At 33.9% G+C, this 13,167-nt stretch overlaps 1 protein-coding gene across 1 annotated transcript in view; it reads left to right on the forward strand.

Moving 5' to 3' along the window:
• Positions 1–13,167, forward strand: part of DPYD (dihydropyrimidine dehydrogenase) — an 862,187-nt gene that overhangs the window by 222,827 nt on the left and 626,193 nt on the right. The window contains exon 5 of the mRNA XM_047084253.1: positions 25–186. Coding sequence (XP_046940209.1) covers positions 25–186 — 162 coding nt within the window. The remainder of the gene's footprint in view (positions 1–24; positions 187–13,167) is intronic.

Consider the following 13,167-nt stretch of genomic DNA (forward strand, 5'->3'; position numbering starts at 1 on the left):
TTTTATTTTATTTTATTTTTGTAGAACTATTATGGAGCTGCTAAGATGATTTTTTCTGACAACCCACTTGGTCTGACCTGTGGAATGGTATGTCCAACCTCTGATCTTTGTGTGGGTGGATGCAATTTATATGCCACTGAAGAGGGACCAATTAATATTGGTGGATTGCAGCAGTTTGCCACTGAGGTATGTATGCTGTACATATTGTTTTTCTTTTCACCCACCCCTAAAGCACAGAAATCTTAAAATAACTTTAATCCTTGGTGCTTTATTGATATCCAATATTTGTTTTAATATGAAATTTATTGTCAAATTGATTTCCATACAACACCCAGTGCTCATCCCAAAAGGTGCTCTCCTCACTACCCATCACCCACCCACCCCTCCCTCCCACTCCCCATCAACCCTCAGTTTGTTCTCAGTGTTCAAGAGTCTCTTATAGTTTGGCTCCCTCCCTCTCTAACATTTTTTGTTCCTTCCCCTCCCCCATGGTCTTCTGTTAAGTTTCTCAGGATCCACATAAGAGTGAAACCATATGGTATCTGTCTTTCTCTGTATGACTTATTTCACTTAGCGTAACACTCTCCAGTTCCATCCACATTACTACAAAAGGCCATATTTCATTCTTTCTCATTGCCACATAGTACTCCATTGTATATATAAACCATAATTTCTTTATCCATTCATCAGTTGATGGACATTTAGGCTCTTTCCATAATTTGGCTATTGTTGAGAGTGCTGCTATAAACATTGGGGTACAAGTGCCCCTATGCATCAGTACTCCTGTATCCCTTTGGTCAATTCCTAGCAGTGCTATTGCTGGGTCATAGGGTAGGTCTATTTCTAATTTTCTGAGGAACCTCCACACTGTTTTCCAGAGTGGCTGCACCAGTTTGCATTCCCACCACAGTGCAAGAGGGTTCCCGTTTCTCCACATCCTCTCCAGCATCTATAGTCTTCTGATTTGTTCATTTTGGCCACTCTGGCGTGAAGTGATATCTGAGTGTGGTTTTGATTTGTATTTCCCTGATGAGGAGTGACGTTGAGCATCTTTTCGTGTGCCTGTTGGCCATCCGGATGTCTTCTTTAGAGAAGTGTCTATTCATGTTTTCTGCCCATTTCTTCACTGGGTTATTTGTTTTTCCAGTGTGGAGTTTGGTGAGTTCTTTATAGATTTTGGATACTAGCCCTTTGTCCGATATGTCATTTGCAAATATCTTTTCCCATTCCGTTGGTTGCCTTGTAGTTTTGTTGATTGTTTCCTTTGCAGTGCAGAAGGTTTTTATCTTCATGAGGTCCCAACAGTTCATTTTTGCTTTTAATTTCCTTGCCTTCGGGATGTGTCAAGTAAGAAATTGCTGCGGCTGAGGTCAGAGAGATTTTTCCCTACTTTCTCCTCTAGGGTTTTGATGGTTTCCTGTCTCACATTCAGGTCCTTTATCCATTTGGAGTTTGTTTTTGTGAATGGTGTAAGAAAGTGGTCTAGTGTCACCCTTCTGCATGTTGCTGTCCAGTTCTCCCAGCACCATTTGTTAAAGAGACTGTCTTTTTTCCATTGGATATTCTTTCCTGCTTTGTCAAAGATGAGTTGGCCATACGTTTGTGGGTCTAGTTCTGGGGTTTCTATTCTATTCCATTGGTCTATGTGTCTGTTTTTGTGCCAATACCATACTGTGTTGATGATTACAGCTTTGTAGTAGAGGCTACAGTCTGAGATTGTGATGCCTCCTGCTTTGGTCTTCTTCTTCGAAATTACTTTGGCTATTTGGGGTCTTTTTTGGTTCCATACAAATTTTAGGATTGCTTGTTCTAGCTTCGAGAAGAATGCTGGTGCAATTTTGATTGAGATTGCATTGAATGTGTAGGTAGCTTTGGGTAGTATTGACAGTTTAACAATATTTATTCTTCCAATCCATGAACACAGAATGTTTTTCCATTTCTTTATATCTTCTTCAATTTTCATCATAAGCTTTCTGTAGTTTTCAGCCTACAGATCTGTTACATCTTTGGTTAGATTTATTCCTAGGTATTTTATGCTTCTTGGTGCAATTGTGAAGGGGATCAGTTTCTTTATTTGTCTTTCTGTTGCTTCATTATTAGTGTATAAGAATGCAACATTTTTAATGTGATACACAGCTAAAGTGTGTTTTATACCATAAATAATATTGTTATTCAACAATGACTACATAAATTAAACTTCGTAAAACCATATGTCAAATTAATTATAATCCCAGAAGTTTATTAAAATACTCTGACTGAAAGTTATATAAATAAGAGAATCTGAAAGTAAAATTTATTCATTAACTTTACTTTGTAATGTGGCAGGGACACCCCATTATAAAAAGGCTATTTTGCCTGACTCTTTTTCCTGAAACTCTCTTGAATCCTTATAGCTTGAAATAATATGTCAGTATTATTTTGTGATTTTTTTTAGTAATAGAGGTTGGGGAATTTTCAAAAACCCTGACACTGAATAATATTCTTTAAAATTAAATTTTATAGACTTTTAGAATAGAAGCAGGTGTGTTATTTGGATACTAATTTATAAGGAAATAAAATGAAAGTATTTTTCACCATCACACAAGTTTGAGTCCTAGCTTTCCCTTTTATGAATCCTTTGAAAACAACTGATTATCTGGGATACCTTATGCTTTCTGGTGTCTTCCGTTTGGAGTCAGCTACCAGATCATTTTCCATGTATCATTTAAATGACCAACTTACATCAAGGTTACAGTAAGATAGTATAATCCTTGTGGTCCATTAGCTAGAATGCCAAATTAAATGCCTTCAACACTAGATTGTTAGTTAATGACTTTCCTATCTGGTTTTGTCAATTTCAACACAACATATTCTCTCCTTTTTGGACCCTTCACATAATATCTTTCCAGCTTAAGTCTCACTTTGCTTTTAGTAATAAATCAAGGTTACTCCTTCTCTGCTTTCTGACAAGTCAATTCTAATCAAGGGCTCTTGGGAATGAGAAAATAGAAACAGTTTGTTGTGAGTTGTTGCAATAAATTATTGGACTTAATTTCTTTTCTTACCAAATTCAAAATTGTATTAGGCTTATCTTACCATTGTGTGGTATGATCTTTACAACGGAAGAAAATCCTTAGTTGATGGAGAAGATTAACTTGAATTCATCTACATCTTTCTTTGAGGACTCATTGTTTCTTCATTATAGCAGGACAAGCTTGCAAGGATGTCATAAGTGAAAAGTCACACAGTGTGTACATGAACTAAACTGCATTTCAAAACAAAATGTGTTAAAATAATATGGTTACTTTGTTGGTGACCTGGATGATAGAGAGACAGCATTCCTCTGAGAACTCTCACTTGTTTTTTTCCATTGAGGTATAATTGACATGCATTATTATAACAGTTTCAGGTGTACAACATAGTGATTCAACATTTGTATACATTGTGAAATGATAATTGCAGTAAATCTAGTACCATCTGTCACCATACAAAGTTAATGCAATGTTATTGACTATATTCCCCATACTATACATCACTTCCCATGACTTACTTATTTTATAACTGGAAGTTTGTACTTCTTGATCCCCTTCACCTATTTCTTGCTCTCAGCACCAGTTTGCTCTGGTAACCACCAATCTCTTTTCTGTATCTGTAAGTCTAGGTTTTGTTCTGTTTGTTTTGTTTTAGATTCCATGTGTTAGTGAAATCATGTGGTATATGTCTTTCTCCATCTGACTTATTTAACTTGGCATAATACTCTCAATATCCATCCATCTTATAGCAAATGACAAGATTTCATTCTTTTATATGCCAGTAATATTCCATTGTATATACATATTACAGTTTCTTTATCCACTGATTTGTTGATGGACATGTAGGCTGTTTCCATATCTTGGCCGTTATGAGTAATAATGCAATGCACATAAGGTGCATATATTTTTGAATTAGTATTTTATTTTTCTTTAAATAGTACCTAGTAGTAGAATTGTTTGATCATATGGTAGCTCTGTCTTTAGTTTTTTGATGAACCTCTATAATATTTTTCATAATGGCTGCACCAATTTATGTTCTCACTAACAGTGCACAAGGATTACCTTTTCCACACGTCCTTGCCAACACTTGTTATTTTTTTCTCTTTTTGATAATGGCCTTTCTGACGTGTGTAAGGTGGTATCTCGTTGTGGTTTGATTTTCATTTCATTGATGACTAGTGATATTGAACATCTTTTTATATGCCTGTTGGCCATCTGCATTTTTTTTGGGAAATGTCTATTTGGATCCACTGCTTATTTTTTTGTATTTTTTATAAAGTTTATTTATTTTAAGAGAGAGAGAGAGAGAGAGAGAGAGAGCGAGCACGAGCAGGGGAGAGACAGAGAGAGAGAGAGATAATCCCAAGCAGGCTCTGCACTGTCAGTGCAGAGACCAACATGGGGCTTGAACTTATGAACTGTGAGATCATGATCTAGGCTGAAACCAAGAGTTGGATGCTTAACTGACTGAGCCACCCAGGCACCCCTGCTTATTTTTTAATTGAATTGTTTGGAGTTTTTTTGTTATATAATTCAATATGTATGCTTTATATATTTTGGATATTAATCCCTTATTGGATATATGATTTACAAACATCTTCTCCCACTCAGTAGATTGTCTTCATTTTGTTGATATTTTTTTTTGTTTGCTATGCAGAAGCTTTTTAGTTTGACATAGTCTCTTTTGCTCATTCATTTATTTTATTTTTGCTTTTGTTTCCTTTGTCTTTTGATTCACATCTAAAAATAAAATCATTCAGGTCAATGTCAATGAGTTTGCAACCTATGTTTTCTTGTAGCAGTTTTATGCTTTTGGTCTTACATTCAAGTATTTAATCCATTTTGAGTTTACTTTTTATATATGGTGTAAGAAAATGGTCCAGTTTCATTCCTTTGCATGTAGCTGTCCAGTTTTTCCAACACCTTTTATTGAAGAGACTGTCTGTGGTTTTATTTTGGGGCTCTCCATTCTGTTCTGTTGATATATGTGTCTGTTTTTGTCCATATATGTGTCCATTTTGTTTAGATTACGATAGCTTTGTAGTATAGTTTGAAATCAGAGAGTGTGATACCTCCAACTTTGTATTTACTTCTCAAGCTTGTTTTGGCTATTGGGGGGTCTTTTGTGGTTTTGTATTAATTTCAGAATTATTTCGTCTAGTTTTGTGAAAAATACCATTGGAGTTTTGATAGAGATTGCATTGAATCTTTAGATTGCTTTGGGTAATATAGGCATTTTAACAATACTAATTCTTTCAGTCCATGAACATTAATATCTTTCTGTTTGTGTCTTCTTCAGTTTGTTTCATTAATGTCTTATAATTTTCAATGTACAGGTGTTTCCCCTCCTTTGTTAAATTTGGTTTTAGGTATTTTATTCTTTTTGATGGGATTTGGATGGGATTGTTTTCTTCATTTCTTTCTCTGGTAATTTGTTATTAGTGAATATAAACAACAATTTTTCTTTTTTAATTTTTTAATGTTTATTTTTGAGAGACAGAGTGTGAGCAGGGGAGGGGCAGAGAGAGAAGAAAACACAGAATCTGGAGGAGGCTCTATGCTCTGAGCTATCAGCACAGAGCCTAACATGGGGCTCGAACACACGAACTGTGAGATCATGACCTGAGCTGAAGTCAAACACTTAACTGACTGAGCCAATCAGGCACCCCTAAACAACGTATTTTTCTATATTAATTTTATATTCTGAAACCTTACTGAGTTCATTTATTAGTTCTAACAGTTTTTTGTTGGAGTCTTTAGGGTTTTCTATATAGTATTGTGTCTTCTGCAGATAGTAACAGTTGTACTTCTTTCTTTCCAGTTTAGATGCTTTTTAGTTCTCTTGCCTGATTGCTGTGGATAGGATTTCCAATACTAAGTTGGATAAAGGTGGGAAGAGTGAGCATTCTTGTCTGTTATGGTCTTAGAGCAAAAGCTTTGAACTTTACACCATTCAGTATGATGTTAGCTGTGGGCTTGTCAATGAGACCTGTAGTATGTTGAGATACATTCCTTCTATATGCATTTTTTTAGAGTTTTTATCATAAAAAGTTAGAGAACTTTATGGAATACTTTGCATTTATTGAGATGATCATATAATTTTTATTTTTTCAGTTTGTTAATGTGGTGTATTTCATTGATTTGTAGATGTTGAAAAAATCCTTGCATTTGTGGGATAAATGCCGTTTGATCACGATGAATGATCCTTTCAATGTATAGTTGAATTCAATTTGCCAATATTTTGTTAAGGATATTTGCATCTATGTTCATCATAGATATCAACCTGTAATGTTTTCTTTGTGTGTATCCTTGTGTGGTTCAGGTAACAGGGTAAGTCACCTCCTGAAATGAGTTTGGAAGACGTTCCTTCTCATCAATTTTTTTGGAAGAGTTTGGGAATGATATGTATCAAAGCTTTCAGTGGTTGGTAGAATTAACCAGTGAAGCCATCTGATCCTGGACTTTTGTTTATGGGGAGTTTTCTGATTACTGACTCAGTGTCCTTACTAGTAGATAGTCTGCTCAGATTTTCTATTTTTCCAGGATTCAGTGTTAGAAAATTATGAGTCTCTGTTAATTTATCCATTTCTTCTAGCTTGTCCATTTTGTTGGCATACAGTTGTTCATAGTAGTCTTATGATCTTTTGCTATTTCTATGGAATCAGTTGAAACTTCTCTTTTATTTATGATTCATTTATTTGAGCTGTCTCTCTCTTCTATTTCCTTTTTTTAGTCTATTTCATTTATTTCCACTTCGCTCTCTATTATTCTCTTATAGAACTTCTAATAACTTGTGATTTTTTATGTTCTTATTTTTGTAATTTCTTTAGGGGTGATATTAAGCTTTCTACTAGGGATTTTTCTTGTTTCTTGAGGTAGCCCTGTATTGCCATGAACTTCAATCTTAGAACCACTTGTAAGGCATCTCATAAATTTTGATATGTCATATTTCTGTCTTCATTTGCTCCAGATATTTTGTTTTTATTTCTTCTTTGTTTTTTCTATGACCCAGTAGTTTTTCAGTATCATGTTGTTTAATTTCCATTCTTTTATATTTTTTTCCATTTTCTTCTTGTAATTGATTTCTAGTTTCATAGCTTTGTGGTTCAAAAAAATGCCTGATAAGATTTCAGTCTTCTTTAATTTATTGAGACTTGTTTGTGGCCTAACATGATGTATCCTGGAGAATATCCCATGTACATTTGACAAAAATGTGTATCTTGCTGCTTTTGGATGGAATGTTTTGTATATATCTATTAAGTTCATCTGGTCTAATAGTCATTTAAGACCAATATTTCCTTATTGTTTTTTTTGTTTAATTAATCTATCCAATGATATAAGTGGGGTGTTAATGTACTCTACTATTATTTTATTGCTGTAGATTTCTTCTTTATAAATGTTATATCCTTTTGCCGACTTGACTCCTTTATTATTGGGTAGTGCCCCTCTTTGTCTTTTATTACAGTCTTTGTTCTAATGCTTCTTTTTATATATATATATATATATATATATATATATATATATATATATGACTGTAGCTATGCCAACTTTATTTTTATTTTAAGTTTATTTATTTTTGAGAGAGAGAGAGAATGCAAGCAGGGAGGAACAGAGAGAGAGGGAGAGAGAGAGAGAGAGGAGAGAGAGAGAATCCCAAGCAGGCTCTGCACTGAGAGTGCTGAGAGCATAGAGCCTGATGTGGGGCTTGAACACACCAACTGAGAGATCATAACCTGAGCCTAAATCAAGAGTTGGACACTTAACAGACTGAGCCACCCAGGTGCCCCCCATGCAATATCTTTTTTTATACCTTCACTTTCAATCCATGTGTCCTTACTTCTGACGTGAATCTCTCATAGGCAGTATAAAGATGCATCTTATTTTTTACCCATTCATCCACTCTATGTCTTTTGATTGGAGAAATTAATCTACTTATATTTAAAGTAATTATGATAGGTATGTACTTACTGCTACTGATTTATTGCTTTTTTCAAGTTGTTTAAGTCTTTCCCCCCTGAGTCTCTTGTCTACTCTATCTCTCCTCTTTTGTGGTTTGTTGGCTTCCTTTAATGTTATGTTTAGATTGCTTCCTCATTTTCTTTGGTGTATTTACTCTATGTTTTTGATTTGTGGTTATTTTAAGGTTCACGTATATCATCCTATGTGTATTACACTTTTTTAAGTTGTAGCGAAGTAAGTTTAAATGCATTCTAAATCTCTACCTTTTTTACTCTCCCCAGCAAACTTTATATTTTTAGTGTCACATTTTATATCTTTTTATTTTGTGTATTAGCTATTATTTTTTTCAAATTTTAGTACTTTAGCTTTGGTCAGTCCACTACCTTTAATATATTTACCTTTTCCAGTAAGATTTTTACCTTTGTACGTTTTCCTTTTATTAATCAGTGTCATTTCTTTTCAGCTTGAGAAGTTCCTTTAATATTTTTTGTAAGACCAGTTTAGTAATGCTGAACATTTTTGGCTTTTGTTTGTATTGAAAGCCCTTTTTCTCTCTCTCAATTCTGAATGATAACCTTGCTGGGTAGGCTTTTCTTAGTTGGAAGTTTTTCTCCTTAGCACTTTGAATATTTCATGTCGCTTCTTTTTGTCTTACAGTTTCTCCTAAGAAATTTCCTGATATTCTCATGGGATTTCCTTTGTATGTAGCAATTTGCTTTTTTCTCTTGCTACTTTTAAGATTCTCTATTTATCTTTAAGTATATATTTTGTATTTTCTTAATGTTTACTTATTTTTGAGAGGGAGGGCAGAGAGAAAGGGAGACACAGAATCTGAAGCAGCCTTCAGGCTCTGAGCTGTCAGCACAAGCCTGACGCAGGGCTTAAACTCACTGACTGCAATCATGACCTGAGCCAAAGTCAGACACTTAACTGACTGAGCCACTGAGGCGCCCCAATCTTTAAGTATATTTTAATTATAATTATAATTTTAATTATAATGTGTCTTGGTGTGGCTCTTCTTGGGTTCATCTAAATTGGAAATCTCTCAGCTTCTTGGACCTAGGTATCTTTTAGGGAACTTTACATCTTCTTCCCCTTTTTCTTTTCTCCTCTGCCAATGCCTTCATCTCCAGAGAGAGTTACCACTATCCCCTTCCCCTCTGGCAGTTGCTTTTAGATTAGTAAATAAATCTCTTCACCTCTGAGAGAAGTGTTCAAATTGCTATTTTTTTCATTGGGTTTCAGGATGAGTGGGACTGCATTCCTTTAAAGAGGAAATCTCAATTTTTTATATCATTTTGGGTCCCTTGGACTTCAGACACTCTCTTTTTCTAAATTAGATGTTTTAGGGGTTCATCTCAGTGGTATGGATCCCAGGAGTTGAGGTGCTTGATGTGGGACACCAGCCCTTCACTCATTTAGGGGAAGCACTGAACTGGTGAGAAGCCTCCCTTTTATATGTTGCTGCAACAGGGGTAGGTTTTTTGTTAAGACCATATCTGCTCTCCTGCCTGCCTCAATATAGTCTTTTTACCCTTTGTTTGTGGAGAATAACATCATCTAGTATTTCGATATTTTTCAGAGGGAAATGATTCATATATAACTTTAGATTTTGTCTGTCCATGGGAGGGGGTGAGTTCAGAATCTTCCTATTCCACCATCTTGCAGAAGTCCCCCTTTTCAACCCTCATTCGTTTTTAATGAAGTTCCTTCCTCCTCTTCCCAAAGTAAAATTGTTTGGTTGGTTTTGTTTGTGTGTTTTGTTTTGTTTTGTTTTGTTTTTTTAAGACATAGCATAGATTAGAATGGCATCAAATGCATTTTAAGTGATTTGTGGAGTTTAAAAAAGGAATGTATCTTTTATACTTCAATTATACTTTACAAAAAAATGGCTTCAAATATATCTGTCAAATCATAAATTAGTCTTGTAATGGAACTATGAAGAAAAGCTCTTTCTCTTTTTTTTTTTAAGTTGGCCTCAGTGCAAGATACTTTATAAAATTTTGTATTCATAAGTCAGTGGATGGTTTACTTGAAATTACCCAACTGTCAGTGTTGTTATGAAGACAAGCAAAACACAAACAACGTATTAATAGACTGCCAATGAAAAGAAAAAGTATAATGTGCAAAATGCTATTCTTTAAAACTACTAAACTATTGATATGAGTACTTAAGTTGAAGTAGAACATGATGTAAGTACTTTTATTTATTTTAGTTTGATAAAACAGTGATTGATTTTTGACCTTTAAAGAAATATGGATCTATTTTTCAACCAAATTAAGGAAAGGTTAGGAAAGCAGACTAAAATAGTATGATACTTTTCAAATTTGTTTTTCCTATAATTTATAAGTTATTTTGAAAATATCAACTTTGTAGTCTGCCATTATTGGTTAAATCCATACCTTATACTTTTCTATTTGAACATGGGCATATGGAACCTAGAGAATGTAATAGAAAAGAAATAAATCACACAAAGGATAGCCTGCAGTAGAATCAGGAGACCACCTGCTTTTTTGTTGTTGTTCTGTCTTGTCATTATTATTCAATACCTTGCTATCCCCACATTTGCAGTCACCTTGCTTCAGACACTTTTGTGTGCCTGTGGGACAAATAGGCTGTGGGTGATTCTGACTCCCTAGGAAGCAGTTTTTCCTAGTTCAATTAGATATAACAATATTACCTCAATAAAGTAACATGGAAATAATAGTTTGGTGTGGATTTTCTTTTCAATCTCATGAGGGTTTTAAAATTTTTCTACACAAATGTAGCCCTTAATATTGCTGGTCCAGCAAATTATGAATTTTTGGAAATATATTAGAATTGTTAGAATATATAACAATTGTGGAATTGTTATCTGAAAACATTGTTTGGTTTTCACAATAAACATTCTATGAGACTATTCATTTTAATATGTATCAAATATACTGTTTTATGTGGCATATACTTCTTGGCATTGCATGTTTAATTTTGTTTTTATACTTTTAGTTAAGAATGGGACTCACAAATGGAATTCCAGAGTAAATCAGATGACTCACTGAGAACCAAACTACGCTTTAGATTTTTTTAAATTGTATTTCCCAGTAGGTTTTTTATATCACCTTTCATTTGATATAACCTAGTTCTTGTCTTACCATCATACTGTATCCATCATCATACACTACTTTTATTTCTATATTTTACTGGTTAGACACAATTCATATCAAATCGATCAGTGTCTAAAGTACAATAAAAATACAATAATGCAATTCCAATAGCCAGGTATTATAAGCCTACATTAAGAGACATTTTATAATTATGTAAATTACATCAACATTTATATTTTGCTTGAATACTACAGTATATTTGTTGGAAAATTGGAAATGAAGGAGGAACAATGCTTACTTGAGTTAATTGTGATTTAATAAGACAAATCTTATTTCCATCATTACTTCATTTTGAATGTGGAGGTCACTAAAAGCTTAAAGTTTTGCCTTCTACAAGCATATAGGGGAAAATATAGAAACATGTTTATAATATAGAGTGTTGCATGTTCTCTCAAATAATATATTTTTGAGGTACATTTCAATTGTGAAGTAGAAGAGTAGAGACAAAGAAAAAAAGTAAGTATTATTCTCAAATTAAAACCATTACCAAAAAAATACATAAACTGAAATGTGAGACTGGATATACTCTGTGTATGTTGATTGTTTTATAAGTAAGATAATCAAATGACTGATATACTATAAAGAGTGAGCAACGACATTATTAATAATTAATTCAGTGCATCAGGCACAAACCAGGATTATCCCAGGCAAACTGGGTTGTATAAAAATTCAGTGTAGTAAGTTCCCACTAGGTAAGGATTCAGTTAATGAAACAAACATTGGTTGAGCATTGATTAGAATTAAGTGTTGTTATAGGCTACTTCTGAACTGCAGGGCCTAAGAAACTGCAGTGTTTCTCAGGAAATAACATAAGCCAACAACTAAAATTTTGTAGCAAACTTAATAAGACATATTGCATTTCCATTAGGGTCTTTGGACTGATAATTCAATCTTCATTAGTTTCTGGTTTTAGAGGTGATTAGACCTTAGTACAAAGGAAAGGATCAGGCAGGGGGAAATGTGGAGTTACAAAAGTATACTATACTTGCATAGCATTTCAGTGCATTTTTGTAATATTTCACTGTAAAATGTTGACAAACCATCCTGGAGACATGTAAACTAGGTAATATTTTCCCCATTTCAGTCATAAAGAAACTAAGAGTCAAAGTGATTGAAAAATAGTTAACATTAAGCAAACTTCTGTTGCCCTGGACAGTGTTATGTACTTCACTTAGAATTTAACTAATCTGCAAAATAACACTTCAGGTGGATGTTATCCTGTCTATTCTTTGCAACCCAGGGCTCCATGAAATTAGTAACTTCCCCAAACTCACATTTAATAAAGGTAGATCTAGAATACAATGCTAGTGCTTTAATTTCCATCATTTCTCAGACTCTCACATGCCCCAGATGTTGTCATCCATACAAACCCATTGTAAATGGAGGATTTCTGGCTGCAAGTTCAGAGTATTGGACTTTCTTAGTTTAGCAACATTTATCTCAGTCACTGTACCTCACAACTCACAAAATGAGGTTCTGTGTGAAGAAGGTTCTGTGCTTCTGTATGAAGCAGCTATATTAAAATAGGTTGTTAAGATGAATGCATGCAGCTTAGTTGTTTCTTTTGTTTATGCATGTTACTAGAAAGCCTTTATTTTATTTATTATTTTTTTGGCCAGTTAAGAATTATTGTATATACAGGGGCCAGGTTTTGTGGGGCATAAGATGATAAACTTGGGGTTCCTTCTATAATAAAAAATTACAAAAAAAACACTACTATAACATTTAGATACAGTGCTTTGAAAGGGGCCCAGGCTATGAGGGGCCATGAAGCTTAAGATTATATTTTAAGTTTTATTTTAATTTGGAAAGCCTCAGACTATAAGTAAATTTAGGAACGAGCCTAGCACATTTATGATACAGATTGACAAAGTGGTCAATAAAATCTGTCAGTTCAGGTACCTAATCTAAAACTAAGATAAACTACCATGATAATGAATAATAAACAATATTTATGGCTAATCCCTTTTGCAGGTCATTTATAAATAGAATATGGATTAGAGATTAACTTTTAGATTAATTACATCTCAATCTTGCCTTATTGTCCCAAACTT

Source organism: Lynx rufus, unplaced genomic scaffold, assembly GCF_022079265.1.
Source record: "Lynx rufus isolate CCGP_SWC_20201006 ecotype Redwood Valley unplaced genomic scaffold, mLynRuf1.p SCAF_2, whole genome shotgun sequence".
NCBI classification, from domain to species: Eukaryota; Metazoa; Chordata; class Mammalia; order Carnivora; family Felidae; genus Lynx; species Lynx rufus.